General features: G+C 57.0%; 10 protein-coding genes across 10 annotated transcripts; 4 read left to right on the forward strand and 6 right to left on the reverse strand.

Annotated features, from left to right (window-relative positions):
* Positions 1-201: 201 nt before the first annotated feature.
* On the forward strand, positions 202-1452 carry SCHCODRAFT_02587708 (uncharacterized protein; the record flags this gene model as incomplete). The annotated part of the gene is made up of 4 exons (XM_003028923.2): positions 202-619; positions 669-825; positions 877-1034; positions 1087-1452. The coding sequence occupies exons 1-4, from the start codon at positions 227-229 to the stop codon at positions 1450-1452; spliced, it is 1074 nt and encodes a 357-aa protein (XP_003028969.1). The 5' UTR covers positions 202-226.
* Positions 1453-1491: 39 nt separating this feature from the next.
* Positions 1492-2285, reverse strand: SCHCODRAFT_02636954 (histone-fold-containing protein). Its single transcript, XM_003028620.3, has 3 exons — positions 2014-2285; positions 1710-1958; positions 1492-1659 (listed from the first exon to the last, which is right to left on the reverse strand). Exons 1-3 carry the CDS (start codon positions 2152-2154, stop codon positions 1576-1578), a joined length of 474 nt encoding a protein of 157 aa, XP_003028666.1. The 5' UTR covers positions 2155-2285; the 3' UTR covers positions 1492-1575.
* Positions 2286-2463: 178 nt separating this feature from the next.
* Positions 2464-4955, reverse strand: SCHCODRAFT_02636955 (uncharacterized protein). Its single transcript, XM_003028619.2, has 8 exons — positions 4600-4955; positions 4368-4541; positions 4230-4317; positions 3613-4168; positions 3486-3561; positions 3330-3434; positions 2806-3280; positions 2464-2753 (listed from the first exon to the last, which is right to left on the reverse strand). The coding sequence occupies exons 1-8, from the start codon at positions 4762-4764 to the stop codon at positions 2599-2601; spliced, it is 1794 nt and encodes a 597-aa protein (XP_003028665.1). The 5' UTR covers positions 4765-4955; the 3' UTR covers positions 2464-2598.
* Positions 4956-6006: 1051 nt separating this feature from the next.
* Positions 6007-8388, forward strand: SCHCODRAFT_02513216 (uncharacterized protein; the record flags this gene model as incomplete). The annotated part of the gene is made up of 11 exons (XM_003028922.2): positions 6007-6036; positions 6090-6138; positions 6213-6278; positions 6328-6412; positions 6463-6559; positions 6613-7002; positions 7067-7456; positions 7527-7686; positions 7742-8206; positions 8263-8274; positions 8330-8388. 11 exons carry the CDS (start codon positions 6007-6009, stop codon positions 8386-8388), a joined length of 1803 nt encoding a protein of 600 aa, XP_003028968.1.
* Positions 8389-8603: 215 nt separating this feature from the next.
* SCHCODRAFT_02671118 (uncharacterized protein) lies at positions 8604-11271 on the reverse strand (the record flags this gene model as incomplete). Its single annotated transcript, XM_003028618.2, has 3 exons — positions 8604-10595; positions 10642-10926; positions 10975-11271. The coding sequence occupies 3 exons, from the start codon at positions 11269-11271 to the stop codon at positions 8604-8606; spliced, it is 2574 nt and encodes an 857-aa protein (XP_003028664.1).
* A 158-nt stretch (positions 11272-11429) lies between these two features.
* Positions 11430-17396, reverse strand: SCHCODRAFT_02056676 (uncharacterized protein). The gene is made up of 14 exons (XM_050341639.1): positions 16520-17396; positions 16312-16470; positions 16149-16262; positions 15889-16094; positions 14890-15838; positions 14457-14835; positions 13132-14408; positions 12765-13075; positions 12657-12713; positions 12447-12606; positions 11963-12396; positions 11821-11909; positions 11687-11771; positions 11430-11634 (listed from the first exon to the last, which is right to left on the reverse strand). Exons 1-14 carry the CDS (start codon positions 17370-17372, stop codon positions 11578-11580), a joined length of 5130 nt encoding a protein of 1709 aa, XP_050198523.1. The 5' UTR covers positions 17373-17396; the 3' UTR covers positions 11430-11577.
* A 572-nt stretch (positions 17397-17968) lies between these two features.
* SCHCODRAFT_02636972 (uncharacterized protein) lies at positions 17969-18514 on the reverse strand. The gene is made up of 4 exons (XM_050345944.1): positions 18483-18514; positions 18285-18408; positions 18137-18222; positions 17969-18082 (listed from the first exon to the last, which is right to left on the reverse strand). Exons 2-4 carry the CDS (start codon positions 18359-18361, stop codon positions 18033-18035), a joined length of 213 nt encoding a protein of 70 aa, XP_050198524.1. The 5' UTR covers positions 18362-18408; positions 18483-18514; the 3' UTR covers positions 17969-18032.
* A 9-nt stretch (positions 18515-18523) lies between these two features.
* SCHCODRAFT_02512704 (uncharacterized protein) lies at positions 18524-20293 on the forward strand (the record flags this gene model as incomplete). Its single annotated transcript, XM_050343278.1, has 5 exons — positions 18524-18578; positions 18654-18998; positions 19047-19188; positions 19294-20179; positions 20258-20293. 5 exons carry the CDS (start codon positions 18524-18526, stop codon positions 20291-20293), a joined length of 1464 nt encoding a protein of 487 aa, XP_050198525.1.
* An 86-nt stretch (positions 20294-20379) lies between these two features.
* SCHCODRAFT_01182790 (uncharacterized protein) lies at positions 20380-22107 on the reverse strand. The gene is made up of 2 exons (XM_003028616.3): positions 20717-22107; positions 20380-20665 (listed from the first exon to the last, which is right to left on the reverse strand). The coding sequence occupies exon 1, from the start codon at positions 22039-22041 to the stop codon at positions 20719-20721; it is 1323 nt and encodes a 440-aa protein (XP_003028662.1). The 5' UTR covers positions 22042-22107; the 3' UTR covers positions 20380-20665; positions 20717-20718.
* A 524-nt stretch (positions 22108-22631) lies between these two features.
* Positions 22632-23168, forward strand: SCHCODRAFT_02056779 (uncharacterized protein). The gene has a single exon (XM_050341640.1). It carries the CDS (start codon positions 22693-22695, stop codon positions 23008-23010), a length of 318 nt encoding a protein of 105 aa, XP_050198526.1. The 5' UTR covers positions 22632-22692; the 3' UTR covers positions 23011-23168.
* The last annotated feature ends 348 nt before the right edge of the window (positions 23169-23516 follow it).

Genomic DNA, 23516 nt, shown 5'->3' on the forward strand with positions numbered 1-23516 from the left:
GAAGACCTTACCTAGGCAATAGCAATTGAAGCAACGAGATAGTAGTTCACTACCACGGCTATATACTGCTACGAGCCTACGCTGCCGACTACCTGGCCAGGCAAACGGTGGTTAGTCGCAAGGAGGGGTGAAAATGCAAGTCCGCACGGTCACATGCTTATAACACTGTGACTCAACGTTGGTCACATCACGCTCTTTCTTGTCCTCGACCCCCATCTCCTCCTGCATGCCTTTTGGCGAAGTCGTGTGCGGCTCTCCCGGGAGCGGAAAATCGACGTACTGCTATGGCAAACATCAGCTCTTCACTGCTTTGAAACGCCCCATCTCCATCGTGAACCTTGACCCCGCCAACGAGACCATACCTTATCCCTGCGCAATTGACATATCTTCTCTGATAACCCTTCAAGATGTGATGGATGAGCACGGCCTTGGTCCGAATGGCGGCCTCTTGTACTGCATGGAATACCTGGAGGCCAACTTTGACTGGCTGGAGGAACGGCTGCAGGCGCTGGGGAAAGACGCTTATGTCCTCTTCGACTTGCCGGGTCAAGTCGAGCTCAGCACAAATCATGATAGCGTGAAGAATATCATTGGCAAGCTGGCAAAAGCGGGCTTCAGAGTACGGTGTTTTACCTTCTGCCGCTAGGTGTCCTCTCATATCGACTTAGTTGGCCGCGGTGCACCTTTGCGATGCGCACTATGTGACAGACGCGTCAAAATACGTGTCCGTGCTGCTCCTATCATTGCGGACCATGCTTCACCTGGAATTGCCGCATATCAACGTCTTGTCGAAGGTCGACTTGCTGGCTCAGTATGGCGAACTTGGTGAGGATACTTCGTTACTTAGTCCTGACTGAATGGCTGATCACTGTGCAGACTTCAATCTTGACTTCTACACGGAGGTACAGGATCTGACCTACCTGGAAAATTCGCTTTCGGCGTCTTCACCACCACGATTTGCGTCCATGAACATGGCCATCATTTCCTTGATTGAGGACTACAGCCTTGTCGGCTTCGAGACGCTCGCAGTTGAGGTTGCTCAATTTTATCTCTGTGCTTTGCGTGAGCTCATGCTGTCCCTTCTAGGACAAAAACTCGATGATGCACCTATCGAGAGCAATAGACCGTGCGACAGGATATGTCTACGTCCCGCCAACCGCCGGTCAGGCAGGTCAGCAACCTCCAGGGACTGTCGACATGTCGGGCGCACCAATCACCCAACAACCTAACACGTACGCCTTGATGTCCGCTGCCGCGGGCCCCATGAAGGGGCCACTCAGCGACGTCCGCGACGTGCAGGAGCGATGGATAGATGCACGGGAAGAGTATGACGAGTATGAGAAGGAGCAGTGGCAGAAAGAGGGCGAAATGGTGCGCGAGGAGGCAACGCGGGCAGGCCAGGTGCGGGAGCGGAATTCTGGCGGGCATAATCGAGGAGTACAGCGGCCATAGAGCGTATATCATATATCATACGACATAAATTGTATCATTATGCAGACATGTACAGGGCAAACACTGCGAGGGGAAGTAGGATAAGAATAACGATAATCCCGAGCCCAGGTCAAGCGAAGTCGGTCATGGAGTTCTCTGCGTGCTCGGAGGCGGGGGTATGTGTATCTCATGATCATTGTCGTCGACGCCGGTGTTGTTCGCTTGATGCTGAGGCAAGACGTTAGATGAGATGAGGTGAACCAAGTCAGAGGACATACCGCCCTCAACTTGGCCAGATGGATCTTCAGCGTCTCCGCATAGTTCTCCAGCCCCAGGGCGGTCATCGCATGCAGGATATCCTCGCCCCCCACCGTCTTGCGCTTCTCCAGCTGGCAGCGCTCCGCGGCCTCGGAGGTGACGAAGGAGATGAACTCGCTGACGCACTCTTGCACGCACTCCTTCGCGTCTTTCGCGATCTTGGCGGTGGGGGGCACGGAGGCTTTCATGATGCGTGCGACGTTGGCGATCTGGGGACGCGGTAAGGTCAGAGCCGGGTGCATTATGCTTGAGGTATAAACGCACGGGGAGGAAGCGGTCCTGCTCGCGGTACTCTCCTACTTCCTGCTCGGTGATCGGTACGGGCTCGGGTGTCTCCTCTGGCTGATTCTGGTCGGCAGGTTGCCCGTCGGTGGACATAGGTACGAGGGGAGGGAGCTCCGGCATGATTGTAGCCCAAGTGGTCGGATGCTGAAGCGATGGGGGTGATAATTGAGAACTCGGAAGCGCGGTTATTCAAACCTACCGTGCAATTGGGAAGGGGGAAAGAGCAGGGGTTGGCTTTCGTAGGTCCCGAGGTCAACGTCTGCGTTATGCAGCACGGCCGTTGGAGTAGAAGCCATGGACGTGAATGACCAGGAGGCGCGTGATGGTTGGTCACTGCGTCACACTTCTCCTCCTCACCCTCAGGCCGAGACTCAGCTTTTTGGACCAGCACCGATCCTAAGGTTCTTCAACGAGACCATTCTCCATTCAGAAGAGACATCATCAACCCTATATTGCGTCGTTTCCAATCCAGGTGTACATGCTGTACATATACAGTAGTGATTCCAAATAGTTCATAAAAAGCCATTAGAGTCCGTGAAGTCACTCGTCGTGAGATCTGAGCGCCTACTGGCACTCAGCGGGGACAGAGTCGTCGTCGGTGTAGTCGGCGGCATCGACACCGAGACCGCGGCTGGCGAAGGCCTTCCAGACGGTGCAGACGTGCTGTCCATCGTAGCGGTTCTCGTCGGCCTGAATCCAGGCATCGCGAGCAGTGGGGACTGGATGATGGAGTTAGTGAGCCGTTTCTTAATGCAGAGCTGCTCCACTCACGAGTCGGGTTGCAAGGCTGCAGGGACAGCGCGTCGATGAAGAGGTGCGCGTAGACGACGTTGCCCGCGTCGCTGTCCGGGTTCGTCTTGAAGTCCGCCGTCCAGCCGTACTCGCCCACCAGCTCCGCGTACACATTGTGCAGCATGTTCGCCCACACCTCGCCGATGTCGTGCACCTCGTTGAGCTCCTGGATGGACGAGTAGCGCAGCGGGTTCGTGTCCGCGGACGTCGAGTAGGGGTGCGTGCGGATGCCGGCCTCGCTGCCGGTGACCCAGACGCCCATGGTGAAGTCGGTGATCTCCTCGCTGTCCCACTCGGTCCACTCGGCGAAGGCGTCCGACCAGCCTTCGCCCATGCCACCGGCCTCGGTGGTCTGGAGGCAGCGACCGGTGCCGCCGCCGGTCAGGCGGTTGGTGATGCCGTGAGTGCCCTCGTGCACGGGAATGTCGTTCTCGACGTCACCGTCGCGGTAGGTCTGCAGGGTCGTCAATACGAGTTGAAAAGGGACGATAAACGTTACTGACGCTGGTGTAGTCCCAGATGTACATCCGGCACTGGCCGGACTGGCCATCGGGGGGAGTGGCAAAGTTGGCGTTGTCAGTGCCGCTGCTGTCCTGCACAGACATGAGCTAGGAAAGCTATCAGCAAGAGCAAAATGGATCTCGAGAGAGAGAACATACCACACGGTCACCGTCCTCGCCACCCTTGCCGAAGTTGTCATTCTGGAAGTTGTATGCCTCCTCGGTGAAGCCATAGCTGCAACAAGGTCAGATGATGCATGCAAAATCCCAAGCAAGCCATGCTTACAGGTAGGCGATATCGTGGAGGGTGTTCATGATGTAGAAGGAGTTCGTGGTGGCGGCCTCCACGTTCTTGCCCTCCGTCGGCGCCACGCTGGTGTCGTACTCGTAGTCAAAGACCTGACCATCGGCGCTCTGCTCCGTGGTACCCGAGCTCTGCGAGCCCTTGTACGCAATCACGTTGTTGCCGCTCGTGTCGGTGGTCGTGCTGTCGCCATCGCTGTGCCACCCGTTGGGCGACGCGGCCTCGATCGCGGGGTCCTCGAGCGTCTCGATGCCCTCGGTCGGGTCCTGCTTGTTGATGGGGACGACGGTGTACGACGCGTCGGCGACGAAGTCCGTGATGGAGACGAGCTCGCCGGAGTGCGCGTCGACCATCGCCTCGTACCACGCGTTGGTCTCCTCGTTGCGGATCTGCACGACGTGCACGAGCGCGACGCTGCCATCCTGCTTCGCGAGGTACTCGAGCGACTTGTAGTCGTTGAACTTGCCGTTCAGCTGCGACTCGATGTCGCCGATGAACGAGTCGATCTCGACCGTGGGCTTCGAGTCCGCGATCTTGTCTGTGCGACGAAAGAATATCAGCAAAACACGGGGTAAAAGGTACATGTGAAAGAAGCGCACCCGTGGAAACGAAGGAATGGCCGAAGGAAACAACCTTGTCGCCCTTGAATGCGACGTTGGCCACAGCGTTCGCGAAGGGGATGTTCTCCTGCGAGAAGTTGAGAGAGTCGGGCTTTCCGGATGAAGATCATGACGTACGTGGCTCTGGCGGATGTACGCGTACTGGGCGGCGGGGCCCTGGTAGCCGGACCGGTAGCTAACAGCACTCTCGTCCACGCTGAGCTGCGACGCGACGAAGGAGGTCGATGCGGCCTCGATACCGTCGCGCTTGACGCGCGCAGCGTGAACATCGTCCAAACCCTTGCCGTAGGTCTACAAGAGTAATGAGCACACTGCGGAAATTCATGCTGCGCGCGGGAAGAATGCTCACCTTGTACGTCGTAGGGGGGTGGTACGACTCGACCTTGAGGCTGCCAATCTCGCGAGTACGGTGGGTGCTGTACTTCACGGTCGGGCTGTACGGAGCAGCACTCGTCAAGGACGAGCACGCCAGAGCCAGCACAACGCTGTTGAGCATCTTGCCGAAGGAGAACATGACTGCTGGCTGATAGCGTACGAAGACCGAGGCTGGAGGACGTGTGCTAGGGGAGGCGAACCGGTGAAGGAGGCTTCCTGGAGAGTTGGGCCCACCTCTCGAAGGCTTATATACGCGAGGTAGGACGGGCAGTGACGGGCTAGCTCATGGTTCGCCATGCAGTCCGCCGGCAATGCATGCGACTCCTCGACGATGAGGAAGATAGAAGCACGGCGCACGTTAGATGTGATCGCGTCAAGAATAATTGCCATGGACATGATGAAGCGCCGACAGATAAGGGGCAGAGCACACTCTGGGGTTGCGGGGACATTGCGCCCAGAATGGCCTTGATAGGGCGCTAGAAGATATCGGGATAGCTTCCTGAAGACAGGATAAGCCAGGAGATATCGGGGCGTAACTTTGGCAACAATATCAGTACGGCAATTGTCGGTCGATTATGATGACTCGCCTTCAGCGATATTGCCGCGGGATGTAGAAGCTGAAGAAGACGATGCGTTGTAGACCCCAAAAGATGTTTACATGTGCTTTGGAGTTGTCGTTGTAGGGGGTTTCCTGGTGGCCAACGACGAGACTCAGGCGCTGCTCGCGTGGATGGCTGTCTTCCGAACATGAGCTTGGCATTCAACAGTATGCTTTCGGACAGTGGCCGCCGCAAGCACGCACTCGCCGCTAGGTCCAGCACCATCCGAGCTCTGAGTGGGTGAAATTCTGTTTACGGCTGCACACGCCTGTTCGCGTGCTCGAGTATGAACCGGAAACGTACGGCGCGAGAGCACCTTCTGATAGATAAGACGAGGACACTGTTGGGTATTGAGTGACCGAAGAAGGAGTGGATGAGAAGCCTGGGATATTCGTCAATAGAGCCGGCTGACACGCCCTCGACGCAACAGCCGCGTGACATTTTCAAGCGGAATCAATGCATCCGGGTTTCTTGATGAGGCCAGCACGAGACTTCGCTGAGTAGATGCTGTAAAGCCACAGCAGAGCGTACGAAGAGAGTTGCGGCCCCCGGAGTGGACTGGATAGCATCCTGAGTTGCACAACGATGTTTAGGTCATGGAAGTTCAGGATAACGAGCGCCGGCTATCTCCGAGATTCAACTTCGGCTACTTCCGATGGACGGCCCGGCGGATCCGGATTTTGTGGCCGCGTGGCGACCATCAGTGGTCACAACTTCAACCGCACCTTCACCATCCTTGGACACCGTCGCGCGCGCAGCTAAGCTGAGCATATCAGCGCAATATGGATGATGAGAGCGCAGAGATTGAGCTGGTAAATATGCTAAAAGTCTAGCGAGGCGACCGAATCTTAGATTGTTTTTGCAGCTGGAGCAGAACCTCAATAAGACGCGGCAGATATCCCATCGTATGACATGTAGGTCTATCAGAAATATATTTGGCTCAAGCTCACAATATCAGCAATACTGGATAGCTTTGACACACGATTAGCACGACTGGAGAAGTCAATCCTGCCGTTGTACACGTCAACACAGATTTTGAACCGCCGAGCGAACAGTAAGTCTCCCCCGCTTAGCGCGTATCTCTCAAGGCATGAACCCCGCAGACATTGAGAAGGCGCTGCTGAAGATAGACGAGGTCGCAAGTAGTCATGAAGGCATAGAAGCCGAGTTCTCCTTGATCTCAAGAGGGTAAGTCTTGGCACAATCATCTTTACTACACTCCTTTTGACCTTCTCTAGGCCTCAGCCAGGCCAGCTGAGCGTCTACACTGACGTAGTCGAGCGTTTGAATGCTTCTATCGCATTCAAGCAGTCGGACCAAGATACCTTGCAGACGGTTCGCAGTGCCTTCCATTGACAAGGGTACGCGCGCTCACGGACGTCTATCAGGCTCACTTGGTAGAGACAGGGGCTAAGAAGCTCACCCAGCTCTACACGAAGCTCGTCGCGGAAGCCTCCGCTGGCGTCTCTCCACCGCCAGGAACAGACGTGACGGCGGACCTGTTCCCAGAGGATATTCTAACGTCGCTCAACCCGCTCGTCCGGTTCTTGCGCACGCTGCCGCTGCCTGCAACCCATCCGTCGCATCCGGCGGCGAAGACGATCATGTCGACGCTCAAAGAGGCGCAGAAGGGGTACGCGGAGATGCGCGGGGCGTGGGCGAGGAAGTGCCTTGAGAGCGAAGCGAAGCGCGTCCTGGACCGCGCAGACACCATCGATAGCCTGAACGCTGGCAAAGAGTTCGGCTATTGGGCACAGTCGCTGCTAAGCGTCGCCGAGGTGCGTTCGCGGCGGCGCGAGCCGCCTCAATTGAGTGGCATCGCTGACCACTTACTCCTTGCAGGAAGAGTATGGCTATCTTGTAGACCTCGCGCCGCTGACAGCGCCCGCCCTTATCGCGTCTGCCTACAACACCCTGCTGAACCCTGTTTTAGTGCTCTTCAGCACCACCGTGACGTCGCTAATAGCCTTCATCAAGCGCTCCCTGCACAAACACACCTTCCTCGCGCTCTCGTCCTACGAGTCCCTCGCCGCCCTCCAGACGCGCTGGGACCGGCTCCTCTCCCGGCGTGGCGCAGAGAAGCGCAAGGACTCGAACGAGCTGAAGGACGGCCTGCACGCCCTGCGCGCGGTGTGCTTACGCAGTTTCCCCGAGTTTCTGGCTGATCTGCGGATGGCGTCGATGGGCAAGGGCGCGAACATGAGCACTGGACTCGCTGACTTCACCACTTCGGTGCGCAGGGCCCGGTCTATGGCGAAGCCTGAGCGCGCACGCAGACGCTGACGCGAGATGCCCATTACAGGTCGTGCAATACATGGATCGCCTGCCTGAGGTGCAAGCGGCGGTCGGCACAGCGCTGGTGACGTTGGGCGATGGGAATTGGAAGATGGGCGACGGACTGAAGGTGACTGGCGGCAAGTCCGGCGAGGGCGACGAGCAGGTCCTGCTCCAGCACTATATCTGTAAGTGCCTACCAAAATCTCGTTGTGTGTACCCCTTTTTGACATAAGCAAACAGTCGACGTCGTGATGACCACCGTAAAGAGCCTGACCGACCTCTCGAAAACGCACAGCCGACCCGCCCTCGGCGCTATCTTCCTCCTCAACAACATCTCCTACCTCCGGCAGAACATCATCCTCGAGCCGCGACACGAATCCCTCCGTAACCTCCTCTCCCCGCCCACCACCAACATGCTCGACTCGAACTTCCGCACGGCAAAGGCCGGCTACTTCGACGCGAACTTTTCCCCGCTCATGCAGGCGCTTGCGGACGACCCGAAGGAGAAGGGCAAGACGGCCGCGAAGGAGAAGTTCACGCGCTTCTTCGATCTGCTGGAGGAGGTGCTGGAGCGGCACAAGTATGCGCGGGTGCTGGAGGACGATCCGGCGGCGAGGGAGAGTATTGGGGAGGATGTGATCAAGCTGGTGGTGCCGGCGCTGCAGAAATTCACGAACAAGCAGCGCGAGAAGGAGTTTAGCAAGAGTGCGTTTTTCCTTTTCACCACTATTGCCGTGGCTGATGTTGGGCAACGCTTGCAGACCCACAGAAGTGTAAGAAATTTCTTGAAGCCCATGTCGTCTTGTGGTTGACTGTAGCTACGCACAGATATCAAGATGTCCCCAGACGCCGTCGAAAAGCAGCTCAAGTCGCTGTATTTCGGCTAGTCTTCTACAGCATCCTCCACTTGCCTGCTTCTGATTACGACGGACGCTCAGCGACAATCACATCCAGATACGACTTTACACGCATTGTTGTCCGATTTTCGAGTCCAATCATGAGCATCGTTAACGTTATGAGTAGTAAGAATACAGAAGGTCCTCAGTCTTGTGCTATGATACAGTCGTGTTGGTTCGTCCTAACTCTCCCCCCACGGCTCAGCTCATTGCATCAACCCCTTGATCCTTCCCTTAACCACCAGCGGCTCCTTCAACTCGATCGAAGACACCTCCTTCCTCTCCCCCTTCCTCCACTTCTCCACCATGAACTTCGCCTCCACCGGATTCACGTTTGCAGACCGCGTCCCCACCGTCACATGCAGCCGCTCGCGCGTCTCGTGGTTGAGCTTCGCCACGAACTCCGCGCCCTCCTGGCCCTGCCCGGTCTCCTCATCCAGCGTGAGGTCCTCCACCGGCAGCGCCATCACTCGCCCGTCCCAGACGACGTGCGTGACCTTGAAGCGGAACAAGGGCGGCACATCGAGCTCGTGGAGGGCGCGGCAGCGCGCCCAGAGCTCACCCTCTGCAGGAAGGTTCTTCGAGTGCACGATAGTGACGTGCGGGCGCCCAGTGACGCGGCTCGCCTTGGTGAGCTCGCGCCAGAAGCCGGCGTGCTCGGGCTGCGCGTCGAAGGCTGCCTCGAGCGTCTTCTTCAGGTCGATCTCGGCGAGGAGACCGAAGTAGCGGGGCGGCTTGGTGGACTTGGGCTTCTCGGTCGCCTTTTCCTGGTTCTCCTCTTTTTCCTGCTTGCCCTTCCCTTTGCCACCGGCCTCCTTCTTTCCCTTGTCCGCCGCCTTCTGCTCCCCCTCCGTTTTCTTGAGGATTGGCTTATACCCCAACGCCGCCTGTACGCCCTCCCTAATCTTCTCCTCCCCCGGCATCTCCAGCCCCAAAACCCTCACCACCCCCTCCACGGCCCGCTTCACCGCGTCCTCCAGCAGGTCTGCCATGTCCATGTCCACGACTGCATCGACCTCGGTGTCGCTCAGCTCCTCTGTGTTGTTGATGAACATCCAGAGCACGTCCTCGTGCGACTTCGCCTTGTCCGCGCGCAGCGTCTGGTGGTTCTCGCCGCGCGCCATGATGCGATCGCCGCAGATGCGGTGGATGGTCGCGTTCGGCTTGTCGAGCGCCCAATTCAAAGCAAGCAGCCGGACGGGTGGGGTCATGTCCTTGGTGGCGTCGCGGAGGGCCTGGCGATGTTGCTTCAGGTGGTTGTTCCTGGTGAATGTTAGTTGGAGTGTAAGGAAAGAGCAGAGATAAAAGACGCACTTGTCCGCGATGACGACGTCGTGGGTCTCGAGCAGTTTTTTGACGTTCTTGATGAAGGTGACGGCGCCTTTCTTCCCCGGCGCATCGTCGCTCTGCGTGTGGCCGAAGCCGAAGATGTGCGTCAAGGCGACAGCGACCGCGGTCTTCCCGCATCCAGGAATCGCGACGGGCACAATGACGGTCTTCCCGAAGGCCTTCTTCCCTGCACTCAGCTCCCCCTTCGCCTCGGGCAGCGCCTCAGCGGGTCTCTCGGCCTTCTCCCGCGCCAGCGCCTCCTGCCCTTCCGGCGTCTTCAGCCACTCTAGAAACATGTCCCGCGTCGCGATGATGCCCCGATTATTCATGTACTGCGCGAACGCCTCCGGATTGCGCTTGATCTCTGGTATGACCCAGGATACATACACGCGCGTCTCCGCGCGGCGCATCTTCGACTTGTACACGTTCTTCGCAGACATCTCGCCCTTCTTGTGCGCGGTGAGCAGGCCCTTGGTGACCTCGCGCCAGTCGCGATACATCATGTAGGGCTCGTCGAACTTGACTTTGAAGAAGAATGACGAACCGGGTTCGTACGGGGAGACCGAGGGATCCGCCTTGCCTTTTGTTGGCGGCTCGGTGACGTGCGTGCGTACGACGAAGCCCTCGACGGGCTGACCCTGCCAGACGCCGGTCTTCGAAACTTCATCGGTGAAGGCGCGCACCTCGGGGATGGTGTTGACTGTGGTGGAGAGCGTGCGGATGAAGCCCCATTCCTCGGCGAACTTGTCGACCTCAGATTGGGAGAGCGTCTTGAAGTGTTTTGTGGCGACGTTGATGCCGTGGAGGTGGAGGCCGGTGAGCTCTGGAGGGATTCGGAGGACGTGTTCCTCGAAGCTATCATCGCAGAGCTGGAAGTGATGAGCAGGCGATCGAGAAGGATAGCAAAGTACGTACCTCGGCGACCGCAGTCCAGTTGTTGTCCCACAGGACCTTGGCTAGTTCTGCTTCTGTACGATTCTTTTTAGAGAGGTACTTGCGCAGCCACTGCTCGCCGACCTCCGCATGGGTGCGTGTTTTCTCTTCCTCCTCGCCTTCCTTCTTTTCGCGAATGGGTCCAACAGCGTGTTTCGACGTAACGAGAAGCTTGTCCTCGGTGAGCGCAGCGATGAAGATGATGCAACCGTTCGACTTGAGTGAGAGGGTATAAGGCGCTGCTGTGTGTGCTTCTAGCGATTGCCACTGTGCGCCGATCAGTACGAGAAAGTCAGCGGATGCAAAGCCACGCACCGTCGTCCAAGGCACCTCTCCGATATTGAAGAACTTGTCGTATCCACGCGCCACAATCCTATGCTTCACTCCGGACTCCGGAGGCATGTCCATGGTGAACAGGCCTCGAGCAAGCGTGGGGAACGGGGACGGGATCTTGTAGTACTTGAACTCATCCATCTTCCAGCTCCGGACCTTGATGTTGGGATCCGCAGGGCATGGATGGACGGTGGACTTGACGAGCTTGCGATTCTTCTTCGCCAGCTTCTCGAGCTCCTCGATGAGGTCGGAATCCTCCTTCGAGTACTGCCGAGTCATTGCGGCGCGGATTTTGGATGAGAGGTGGGTGCGTAGATGAAGGTTGGAACCAAAAGATGAAAAGGGTTTTATACCCTGCCACCACAATTGGAGGAGAATGCTGGGAGTCAAAGGTGCATGCGACGTTTGAGAAGGTGATGGATGGTTCCAAGCCTGCAGGCTCAATGACTTCGCTTGTGTCATTGTCTGAATCAGGTGACCGTGATCCTTGGGTCTACAGTTGTTTTTCGAAAAGCTACAACCGCTACTCCGGTGTACAAGGCCTATGATACAGTGCTCATGTTGTATAGTGTACATTCGGACCATTCAGAATATATTGGACCTGCACAGAGGACAGCTTGAGGAGTGGCTCGTATTGAACCACTACGAGTTATTGGTGAGCAAACACGACGTGCGATGAAGAAAGGACACGGACCTTGTACAAGCATCCGGCATGGAAACGATTCTTGCATGTCTTGCACGGCTTCTTGGGCAGCGATCCGTCCATGACGCTGATGATGCTAAAACAACCGTCAACACGCGCAGAAGTAACGCTTTCATGGCACTCACGAATAGCAGATTGCGCACTCGACCTGGCCCTCAAAGTGCAACGTAACGTTCTTCTTGAACAGCGCAAGGCCATCCAATATATGGCCACTCTGCAGGCCCGTCAGTTCTCAATCAATTCACCTGCACCCCGAAACCCACGCACCTGGAACCACAGCACCTGCTGCACCGCCAACATCCACGACTTCCATCTTCTATCATCCACCCCCACCGTCTTCACATCCCTCATCTCGATCTTATGCAATGGCCAATCCGCCGGGATCTTCATCTTCATCTCAAGCTGGTGCTCGTCGACGGTGTACGCCGCCGTAACCTCGTGCACAGCGGGGGCAACCTTCACCACAAAGTTCTCGTCCGCGAGGTCAGCGGCGGCGTCCGCGGTGCGCACGTGCGCGAGCTCGCGCGCGATGATGACAGGCGAGAAGTGCGTAGCGGTGAGCGTGCCAACGGTCGCGGAGAGTGAGCGGTCTTTGCAGTCTTGGATCCAGGAGGCGATGAGCGAGGGGATGGTGGAGAGGGCGCGGAAGTAAATGTGTGCAGCGAAGGCTGGGAGGGCGAAAGTGGTGCCTGACTCGTATACTACGGGCACGATTAGCGAGAATGCTTGTGGCGGGAGGTGACCTACTCACAGGACACGTAGAATTCATCGATAGCCCACTGGTCCAGCTTGAACGCTCTCGGCAATCCTTGGTCGAGACGCAGCATGTGGATGATGTTGGGCATCAAATACGTGTCCACAACGCTGAGCGAGCGAAGCTGGTCAATATAACCCATGCGAACTTTCATGGACTACACGAATGCGTCAGTACGAGACCGATTCTTAGCGTCATATCACGCACCGCGCCCTCGAACAGATCGAACGCAAGCATCCAAGCAAGAAGGTGGCCGGAGACGCTCTGTGCTTTGTTAGGTCCTTGCCTACTCTCTCTCGGAAGAACCACACGTACCTGCTCGTCCTGCTCAACATCCTCAGGATCAACCAGTCTCGACAGCAATTCCAACAGCTCTGACGGCAGCTCCGCCTTGAACTCATCCTCCGTGTCCACCGCGGACTCGATGACCAGGTGCTCCGTTCGCTTCGCCGCCGCGCCCTGCAGGACCTGGTACGCCATACGCTGCACCGACTCCGCTGTATCGGTGACCAGGTGACACATCTTTGACAGCGTATCTGGCTTAATCAAGGACGGCGGCAGGTCCTGCACGACGGTGAGCAGGAGCTCGCGACATGCAGAGCGCGGTGCGGAGATCTTGGTCGAGTCTGTTGCGACGAAGGTCAGGACCGTGCAACATGCATTTGCGTGATGTGTTGCTCACCAACTCGCTTGCTCGCCATATCCCTCACGAGCGCCAGAATTCCCTTCTCGCGCTCCTGCCAGTCCGCCCTCAATGACTTCGTCGTCGTCGCCAGATCGCGCACGGCAATGATCAACCGTAAGGTCCTCGCCAGCGCCGGCAGCGCCGCATCGTCCTCCAACGACAGCGTCTCCATATTGTTTTCCATCACATCAAATATGAGCCCCCAGTGCGCGCCAGGCACGGTCTGCAACACAGGCGCCAGATGCGTGAAGAGCAGCGGAAGCAGTGCTTCGAGGTCCTCCGCCGCTCCCTCGTCATCCTCGTCCTCTTCTTCGTCGTCGTCACCTGCGATCCACGCTTGGCAGGCCTTCATGACATTGACCGCGCGTGGGCCGGGCAGGATGGGCACGCCGCTGTCGGCGTTGGGAGCCATTGCGACGAGCTGGCGGACCATAGGAAGGGCACGCGCGGCTGAGGTGCCCTGCAGGTTCGCCGCAACTTCGTTGCGGTAGCGATCTAGCCTTGGCGCGTCCGGCGCGGTGCGGGCGATGGCGGCCAGGATCGCCAACGATGTCTCCGGGGCTGTCTTCTGCGATGTGCGAACGAGCGCGACCCACCCATCAGCTTCTTCTTTCGGAACCTCTTCGAAGACATGGTCCAGGAGAGCGGTGACGATGCGAGCCTGGCGGATTGTGTCGTCCGCGAGGGCACGGCGGAGGGCGTCGACGACGAAGGCTTTGATGGGCGTGAGGTTCTGCGGCACCCGGCCATCAGCGAGGGCGCGCGCGGACTGCACCCGCCAAGCCACATCGTCGTCCATCTCGGTGATGAGAGCGTAGGCGACAATGCCCTCGACCTTCTCTGCAGCAGGAACCAGACCACCGCCATCCAACGCACGCTCGTCGAACAGGGAGCTCGCCCGAGTGGGTACCCCCATGAAGTCGCGCGCCTCAATAGACCATGCGATCAGGTGCCGCAAAACCCATGGCTGTTGGCGCGCAAGGGCGCGAAGTGTCGGAGACGGCAGTTCGGGAAGCAAAGCGACGATCCGAGCATATGAGCTATAGCCATGTGCGTCATATAGCGCAGTTATCGGCCGTGCATCCTCGTATGTTGACGGGGGCGGTAATGTGTCCACCAGCACCGCGAGACTGGGATCGATGGGCTGGGGTGGCAAGGCATCCAGACGCCTGTCGAGTGTATCAGATGGAGGGAACACGGCCAGGACATCCGCGAGCTCGTCGTCGCGTTGCGCGTTTGGCAGATCAATGAAGACGGTGAAGATATCAACAGGTCTGTAAAGAAGTCAGAGATCGTAGGCAGTCGGTATCTCTGCCACTCACCGAACCCAAACCAGCACATTCTCCAACAGCTCGGCCAAACGTTCCGTGATAGCACTGTGCACTTCACTCTTGGACTCCCTTGACAAGCTCTTGTACAGATCCTTCGCACGTACGAATGTCGCCGTCTCTTGCTCGCTTCCCGGGCCCCGAGGTATCAGATGGGCCGCGAGCCACAGATTTCTGTTCAGTAGCTGCAAATCCTCAACGGGAAGCGCATGGCGAATGTCAATGCTGATCGGGAGCAACAGTTCCGTGGAGAGCCGAAGTTCTTCGAGGTCGGGCTGGGATATTGTCTGCAGGAGGTTGTCGACGGATACTGCGAGCTTGCGCGCGATTTCTCTGACGACAGAAGAGAACTTCGTAGGCGATAGGAAGCACTCTATAAGAGATATAATTAATCAGTGAGATGTTTTCGGTATGGCGAATGACTTACCATGTAATCCCAGGATACGGCTCAGAATTTCGCCATTCTCCCTGTCCGCCGTCGCGCTCTCAAGAAGCTCATCTGCCGTCTCATTGAACCAATCGCCGATGGGCACGTTCTCGACTGCTGCCACAACGCTCTGCTCCGCTATCCTAATCAGCTCGCGCAGGTCCCGCTTCGTCGGCATCGGCGCCACCGCCTCGAGCAGCAACGGCCACGCCGCCTGCGCGCCGCGCAGCTTCATGTACGCAACCAGAAGGTGGAATGCGTCGCGCAGAAGGGACGTGAGGTGCGAAAATATGAGCGCGTCGACGCGCTGGCCGATGGCGCCGTCATTGAGAGTGAAAAGTACCGGTCCGAACACGTCGAGCGTCACAGTGATCGCCGCGACGCTGTTAGAAACGGCTTTGGGGTCAGATGGCGCAGCGAAAGCCCCCTCAGCGTCGTCCACGAGCGTGCCAATGATCGAGGTAGCAAGGTCGTGAGCGCGGGTTGCCCGTGTGCCGTCTGTGAGATGATCGAGAAGCGCTTTCATAGTCGCGACGGCGAGTTTCGTGTGAGAAGCGAGTGCTTGCATGATACGCTCGCTGATCAGCGCGAATGCGACATCGAAGAATTGCCCTTGAAGCGCAGATAAGCCCGCCTTAATGATAATCTCGGCGAACATCGACTCCTTGACCGCAAGACTGCCGCTCGTCTGCTCCTCCCATGCGCGTGCAAATTGTTCTCGGATGAGGTCTTCGAGCTTCCGCGCTTGCGCCTCGGTGTCTGCTTTATCTTCGAGGGAGGACCATCGTCGTATGCAGAATACCAGACATTCTACAACGGACGACAGCAAGTTCTGTTGCGCAAGCAATCGCTGCTGCGCCAGACCTTTGCTCGAGAGTGAGGGCAGCGCGGACCAGAAGGCCGTAAAGAGGTCGAATAGCGGCGACAGTGCCTTATCGAAAAACAGAACCTGCACAAGAGTGTCATGCGTGCCTTCCACAAGTAAGTCCACTTACGCACTGTTGAGGGTATGGTAGAGAGCATGAGCATCACTGTGGGATAGCCCTGGACGGGTGAACCACCGCATGCCAGGCCGAGGAAGGTCAGAAGTAGTTGGAACGGGGGGTCGTCAGTGCTAGGCTCTGGCGCTTTGCCCTCTTCCTCTTCTCCTTCGTCTTGATCGGATTCGTGGCCTGGTATTGTTGGCTCCCATGTTTGCGGATATTCTTGGAATGCTATGTGAGCAAATGTGTTGTTCAAGCGACGTTGAGCACGCTCACCCTGCAAGAAGGATATGAGAGGTCCCCATAGCACGTTTTGAACGTTGTTATCCACTTCGGTCAAACTACTGCGAAGGATGAGGCGAAGGACATCTGGTTCTGATTTGAAAAGACCTGGTAACGACGTGAGGCATTGTAGAGAGCGAGCGTGAAGCTGACAGACCCTTGCGTGCTTTCAACGTCGCTTGTAGCAGCGTCCATCCCGCTCTTCGTACTGCAGGTTGATCCTGGCCAAAAGCGTCCGGATCGGTGGAAAGGCACGACCATAACTGGTTCGCATGCAGGAGCTCGGACAGCTCCTCGTTCTCAGATGGCAAGTGCTCTGACTGTTCGTGAGTAGGGCGAACATGCAGCCGAATGCTGACACGCACCGATGATCCAGCGAAGGCACCCCAAAGCTCCGACACGCAACCTTGCACGCATGTCTTCGACTGCTTCTGACTCAGACGGATCACTTGTGGTCAACGCTTGTTCAGCGCTGAACGCGCCGTCCGGATCGAATATCGCGCGTCTTGGTAGAGGAAGAGTATTCGAGACGTCCACGGCCACTGCATTGTTGTCCCACTCTCCCCCCTCGGCCAGGGCCTTCGTGTACGCTGCCCAGGTTCTCGAGCCTGCGATCGCGACTGAGCGATCGACGTCGTGCGCGGCCATGCACCAAGCGCCTACTATGCGCTCGCGCTGGTCGGCCGTAGCGACCTCGTTGATGTGCATGATTACTTGTTCGCGGATTTCCTGGGGTTGCAGAAGCGCGGCGTGTAGCGAGACCGCAAGCATGCGTATTCGACGCGACGAGTGCAGCAGGAGACCGGGGAAGTGGTGTGTCCAGACTGGTATAGAAGCAAGGATGGCTGCGTGTGCTTCTTCATCTTCACCGCACTTGTCGACCCAGTTCGTGCGCAGGTCTTCCAGCGCCTTGATCTTCGTCGGCCATGCCTTCTTATTCAGGTTGCGGAGTACGACGACAAGATGGGGAGGGAGGGTACCGAGCAGTCCACTCGTCTCTAGGGGATCGCGCTGAGCAGGCTGAGGCTTTGTTGGGGGGATGTACTGCTTCTGGCGCGGCTGGGTCTTCAGCTCCTTGCGCTCCTTCTTCGTCAGCTTCGGACCTTGCTTGCTCGGCGGTGCTGGCGGCGGCTGAGCTGCTCCTCCTTTGCCCGCAGCCTTTCGCGCATTCTTCTTCCTCGTTCCTGACGACGCGGAAGATTTCGTGGGCTTTGGCATCGACGAACGCGATGGCGGGAGTCAAGGTGAGTAGGCGCCACAAATATTATCGATGACGGAATAGGCGCGAAGGTCCGTGATCCGAGGAGTATCCCGAAAAGGAAGGCCTTGTTCTTTGCTCAACTAGTCCTCGGAACATGGGATCCCTGAACAGTTGTATCATATCCTCTCAGGGGGATGTAGAGCAAGGAATCAATTTCCGTAAATATCTTGTGTCAGGGATTCTCTCTCGCACGTCAACTTGTCACCAAGGGTATCAACACTGATCCATCGCCTCGATGAGAATTGTGACGCAAACTCTCGTATACTCTTCCCGTGAGTTGAAAAGGCAGGCTTTGCGGTCATTTGCCCTCCACAAAGCCTCGACGGATTGCGCTTCAATTTCGTGAACGTATCGCGTCACGGCGGCAATTGCCGCGAATCTTATCGTTCGTGTGCGTGAAGGCTTGTTCGTTCGGAGCAGCGATGTCGAGTTAACATGAGATAGTCGGCGCCATAAGCGCAATTTGAGGAGTGCCGCGGCCGTCGCTCGAATATGAGGTGTTCAAAGTTCAACATCGAAGAGGTAACGTGACCGCATGCGACTTTGTTTGCTACCGTCATGTGCTCCGCCTTTGTTCCCAAAGGAGCATTGCCAAGCGGGCCCTCGCGTTGTTTCCTTTATTCCCTCATCTCGAGGATCGGTCTTGACGTGCCTCGTGTGATTTGCTGTGAGCACCGCTCTTTTCTACTGCCTCATCACACTTCACTAACGAAATTACCAGGCTTATACCAGTAGCGAGCGACTTGGGATCTTGTACCGCATATGGCCGCTCCAATGCCGACAGAGAATGGGCCCACACGTCCACGGGCGAGTACCGCTCTGCAATCAATCATCCATCGAACTCACTCGAGGCGCCCTCTTTACTCTAGTTTGCGAAGATCAAGGTCGCATTAACCAGATGGGCTGCGCAATATAAGGAGGCAGAGACAGAAGCCGCGCGGGCCATAAGAAATTTTGAGAAAGCGTTCAGCAAGTACTACCAACAGAGTAGAGGTAAGCTACCCTCACCTTCTACAACTACTTATTGACACCACATCTTCGTTAATGGCATTGACACGGCTCAACAGAGAGTAAAAAAGGAGGGCTTGACAAAGAGTCCAGAGCCACGATGCATCTGCGTGCCCCTAGCGTTCCTCTCAGATGGTTCGTCAAGTACATCGTAGGTGAGAGACTCGCAAATATCCAACAGACCGCTCAGCTTATCTTCTGGACTTCCTATTCCCCCCCCCCCCTTCCAGAATGTGAATACGCACGGGCAATCCAGAAAGGAGTCTTCGTCACCCATGCGGCTACCACGGTGAAGCATATGTGCTTCTTACTCGACTATATGTACCAGAATGGCTATCTTGCCGAAGACGAGCGCGAGAGCGCGCTGGAAGACGTGCTGTACGCGCAGCATCTTCTGCGAACCGTCCGGGCATACATGACGCTCTACACGCTCTTCAGAAGCGCTTTTGTTGATCCGAAAACCAATACCGTGCGCTTGGGCCCGCGTAGATGGTATGTGCAGGTGCTCGTCCATGATGTGCGAGCAGACTGCCTGATCGTTGGGCGGACGGGGAATCCGGAAGAGTATGATGATGGTGAGTGTGCTGACACCTTTTTCAAAACACGACTGACCAGCGCTATAGTGGTGGATGGTGAAGCACTCCCGCGGGATCCGCTTAAGATATGCATCCCGAAGGCGGCCAGCATCCTCATTCAGCCCACGGATACCATTCGCGCTGATCTATATCGCATCGACGACGAACACTTTGTCTTTGGAAACATCACGTACGTGTCCCGCCCATATGTTGTATCTCATCGAGTTCGTACAATTTCCCCTGATCCCTTCGACCTTTTCTTGACCAGCTTCAGTCCACTTACCTATCATCCCAGGTCCATTGAGCCTTTTGATATTGACCACAAGCCCCCCGCCTTCTACATCATCGACAGACCCACGCTCACCACCTTCGCCGCTCCTCTCTCCGATCCCTTGCGAGCGCGCACGCTCGACCCCGCTTTCCTCGTCGGTCCCGATAGCAGGGCGTATACGGTACCGGAGAGCATCATTCCCACTCGCGACACCTCCGAAATCATCCATATTGACGACCTCACCCATAATGGCCCTACCGGAGGCAGTCTAGCGCTCGCCCGCACCCCCTGGACCCCCTCTGCGAACAGCCGTTCAAGCCCGCCCACCCGCTTCGGCGACGGGACCACCTCCCGCGCGCCCTTCACCACCAACTACGATGCCTACGAGCTTCAACTGGCCCCGGACGAAGTCCTCGACCACCACCACGCCGCACTCGCCCCGCGCTTCTACGTCTATGGCCCCGACGGCCTCCCGCGGCACCACATGCGCCACAACGATGCGCCCAAGAACGACGAGTCGGGATCGAAGAACAGCGAGGCCGACACCATCCTCCCGCACGCCGACGTGACGTACCAGCGGCTGCGCGCACGCCTCCTCGCCCGTGCGAGCCCGTTCAGCACGCCCGCGCGCATCGTGTATCCCAAGGGCGTCAGCATCAAGCTGCCGGGGCCCGACTACGACGTCGCGCGCATGGCCGGGCTTATGGGCGAAGCGGGCTCGGAAGGGCACGACTTGAACGGGTGGGGGACCGGCAGTGTATCTAGCGAACGGGCTTCCGCCTCGTCTGGCATCCTGCCCAATGGGGCACCCCTTCCTCAGGACCACATCGCTCGCATCGTCTTCAACATGGCGCCCTTCAACGAGACCTGGTATAAGGCTCGGGAGTCCATCTTCGAAGACATTCCTGAGGTGCGTACATTGCGGGCAGGAACTGGCTTGTCCATTCGAGAGCCAAGCCTTCGACCACTGTTCTTACTATCTGTCCAGAATTATGCCAAATTCGTGCAGCACTGGAGGACGTGAGGTGGGGACCGAGATCACTTGCGCGTGAGGGGCTACGTGTCTGGATCGCACTCTGGTTACTGTCACTGCGGCATGTAACGCAGGGTGAACAGGGCTCAATGAAGTACGGTCGATATTCAGAGCTAAGTCCGAGATATATACAATATATTCGTGATTGCAGCGACACCTTCGTTGAATTCGAGGTAAACCCCATAGTACAGCATGTCGTGAAAAAGGACTATTCGATCGCGAGACAGATTGCTTTGCTAGATCGGATACAGCGGCTACAGCCCTTGCCAAAATGCCTGCGCGTCCGTCGCTTCTCTGCGTCAATGGCAGGAACTAGCGCGTATTGGATCTCAGTGAATCGCCCCGTATTGCGGCTATTGATATCTGACATCACAAGGTCAGTGATACGCAGGAAGGACACTCAGGAAAACATACAATCAATCCGAGGGAAACTCCTGAAAGTGCTTCTTGACGGAGTGCCGACCCCTCCATCCGGACAAGGTCAGCACATAGACATGATCCCCCAGCACGTCCTTCGCGACGCGCCTGACCACATCTGGCACAGAAGAATGCTGCGTTATTACAGACATCTCGACGGAGCGCAAGGAGCGATCTTCCTGGGCCAGGAGGCACTTAGCAACGTGCAGTAAGCGCCGGAAATAGGCTTCAGTCTCGACCTGGCCTGGATTGCATTGGACTGTATAGGGCCACGGGACGATATGGAGCACAGCGAGCCGCGGGAGGATTTTCGAGGCGTCTTCTGCGAGGAGTGCAAATATATCCGTCGGAGGGGCCCCTTCGCAATGAAGCGCGAGGACGCGCAGCGCCGGGCATGAGAGAAGGATCTCACGCAGACGGTGGTCCCCCATCCCATCTACACCGCACTCCGTACTGAGCGTCGAGAGCGTCGCGAGCCCGGAGCGCTTCACGTAGGCGAGGAGGTGACTATGGTCGTAAACGTTGATGCGCAGCTTCTCGAGCGAAGGCGCCTCAATGCTCCGCAGACATAAGCCCGCCAAGCCTTCAAGTGACAAGACTCGTAGGCGGGACATCGGACAGACGGGTGATTCAAGTTGGCTACTCGTCCGAAGATTGTCTCCAGGGTGCTGGTCCGCCAGGACCTCACAGATTTCAAGGTTGGGCATGTAAGACAGGAGGAATTGACCCCCATCGGCATACGCTGCACCTCGATAGCGGGTTATTTGCGACCACGGCAGGACATGCGCCAGCGCTCCCGTTACGGATGTGTCGAGCTCAAGATGACGGAGACCTGACGCGCTCAGAACAGGCGCCAGACATGGTAGGTCGACGACAAAGGACTCGATGCGAAGGCACTTGAAGAGCGGCATCGGTACCTGGGATACCCCCAATGGCAGTGAGGCCCTAGCAACCTCTGCCAACAGCTCGATTCCGCTGAAAGCAACATCGACATGCCTCCAGCGGGGGTGGTGATCCCAGATCAGCTCTATGACCGGACGCCAGCAGACTTCTTGGAAATCTCCAATACATATGTCTAGCGGATGGTTGTGAGAGTTGGCTAAGTAGCGTCCGAGCACCGTGCAGGTCAGCGCTATGCGAGATTCTTCAGGATGGCCTTTTAGCACGGTATTGCTCAATGCGTTCGCCTCGATCCTGCACCAGAGAGATGACTGATCCTGCGCTACATCGCGCCAGCGCTGGCACACATGAAGGAGCGTCCATATCGGATCGCTGGCCACCGGATCGAGGTGTCGATTGCCTCGATAGTAGATAAACACCATGCTGAGCAGCTCCGAGGGGAGGGAGCAGATGTGAGAGCCCTGGACCGAGCCATGATGATCGTGTAGCTGGGAGATCTCTGGCAAGCTAATTGGCTGCTGATCTATTGTTTGATCGTGTGTAGACATCCGATCGCTGTAGGCAGCTCATCTTCAGTCCTGGAGGCCATGTCATTCGACTGTTGACTCACCTCAGAGCCTCGGATTGGATCTGAAGATGGTGGGAGGAGGCGAGTTACGTTGGCCAGTGACGGTTGCCAGGTGACTGGGTTTTCCACGCTCATCGCAATCTACTACTTAGGGAACCACAACACACGCGGAGACCGCCACAGGTGACGGAACTACACTGCAGTTCCCAACCAAGAGGCCTTAGCGCGTCTTACAGTAGCTTAGTCACATATCATGTCAGGCTGAACCTCGCCTGCCCCTCGAACTTCACAGCGGAACCAATCATCGTCGGCAATCGCCGGACAATGTTCGAATCAGCCGACGTTTATGCACTACTTTGCAGGCAGACTCGAAGGATCTGTAGGCCTTACCGGGAGAGTCTGTATTCAAGCAACCTGAGTCATACTGGGCTTCACAACTGGTATCCGCGTCGTAGCAAAATTTTCGTCAAACAAGTAACAATGCTGGAACGATATCTACAGCACTATGCACTACAAGAACTACTCATCTAGGTACGACAACTACTCGTACATGCGTCAGCTTTGTTATACAACAGCGAATGTCTATATCCTCATCGTCTTCGTCCTCTCCCTTCGCTTCCCGCTCTGCCGCTGCCTAGTATATTCACGGTCTGCTACCCGCGTTCACAGCCGCCTTTTCCCCGTGTTTACAACCGCGCCCTGCACCCAGTCAGCCTCGCCCCATCCGCACCTGCGGCTACTCACCGACACTGACTTACCCACGAGCACCTTCTGGTACACGCTCTTCGGGCGCGTTACCTGGTCGAAGACCCATTTCTTATAGAAATGGGTGTTAGTGATGCCATCCGGGACGCCGGCGGGAGACGACAGGCGACGACAATCGGGACGCCGGCGGTTCGAGAGAAGCCTCGCAAGCAAGGTGACTTGGTCCAATGTAGACACGCTAGTTTGACGTGCATATGCTCGCTGCTCCCATATCCATATGCTGGGACCCATGACTATATGCTGTTCCAAGACCCACATGCTCTTTCTCTTGCAATGGCGAGATAGAATCAGGACCTGGTGGGCCTTGGCACCATTGCGTACACAATGGCGCCAGGACCCACCTCTCCATCTAGTCTTTCGGGGCGCGAGTTCGAATCTCGCTCTCGTCATTGATTGTGCGAAACTGTCTTTTTTTGCGATAGAATATGTGAACGGTTCGTGAAAGGACAAGCAGACGTTTTGCGACAGGGCATATCCTCTTCTTACGCTAGGGTACATCTCCTTGCGCCAGGATCCATCTTGCGATGTCTACGTGTCCTCCGTGCGAGGACGAAGGTGCGACCC

The sequence above is a fragment of the Schizophyllum commune genome, assembly GCF_000143185.2.
Source record: "Schizophyllum commune H4-8 unplaced genomic scaffold SCHCOscaffold_10, whole genome shotgun sequence".
Taxonomy (NCBI): Eukaryota; Fungi; Basidiomycota; class Agaricomycetes; order Agaricales; family Schizophyllaceae; genus Schizophyllum; species Schizophyllum commune.

Coding starts and splice junctions, on each gene's coding strand:
- SCHCODRAFT_02636955 (XM_003028619.2), bottom strand. CDS start 4,764: ATGTTCTCCTTCGGCAAGATGCTCAACAGCGTTGTGCTGGCTCTGGCG. Junction 4,542..4,599: donor ACCCCCCTACGACGTACAAG/GTGAGCATTCTT, acceptor TTACTCTTGTAG/ACCTACGGCAAGGGTTTGGA. Junction 3,435..3,485: donor GCGAGGACGGTGACCGTGTG/GTATGTTCTCTC, acceptor TAGCTTTCCTAG/CTCATGTCTGTGCAGGACAG.
- SCHCODRAFT_02636972 (XM_050345944.1), bottom strand. CDS start 18,361: ATGGCCCGCGCGGCTTCTGTCTCTGCCTCCTTATATTGCGCAGCCCAT. Junction 18,223..18,284: donor GCGACCTTGATCTTCGCAAA/CTAGAGTAAAGA, acceptor AGCGGTACTCGC/CCGTGGACGTGTGGGCCCAT. Junction 18,083..18,136: donor CGCTCGCTACTGGTATAAGC/CTGGTAATTTCG, acceptor AGCGGTGCTCAC/AGCAAATCACACGAGGCACG.
- SCHCODRAFT_02056676 (XM_050341639.1), bottom strand. CDS start 17,372: ATGCCAAAGCCCACGAAATCTTCCGCGTCGTCAGGAACGAGGAAGAAG. Junction 16,095..16,148: donor TCTCATATCCTTCTTGCAGG/GTGAGCGTGCTC, acceptor TAGCATTCCAAG/AATATCCGCAAACATGGGAG. Junction 12,714..12,764: donor ATGTTGAGCAGGACGAGCAG/GTACGTGTGGTT, acceptor AACAAAGCACAG/AGCGTCTCCGGCCACCTTCT.
- SCHCODRAFT_02636954 (XM_003028620.3), bottom strand. CDS start 2,154: ATGCCGGAGCTCCCTCCCCTCGTACCTATGTCCACCGACGGGCAACCT. Junction 1,959..2,013: donor AGCAGGACCGCTTCCTCCCC/GTGCGTTTATAC, acceptor CCGCGTCCCCAG/ATCGCCAACGTCGCACGCAT. Junction 1,660..1,709: donor ATCTGGCCAAGTTGAGGGCG/GTATGTCCTCTG, acceptor GTCTTGCCTCAG/CATCAAGCGAACAACACCGG.
- SCHCODRAFT_02056779 (XM_050341640.1), top strand. CDS start 22,693: ATGCACTACAAGAACTACTCATCTAGGTACGACAACTACTCGTACATG.
- SCHCODRAFT_01182790 (XM_003028616.3), bottom strand. CDS start 22,041: ATGGTGTTTATCTACTATCGAGGCAATCGACACCTCGATCCGGTGGCC.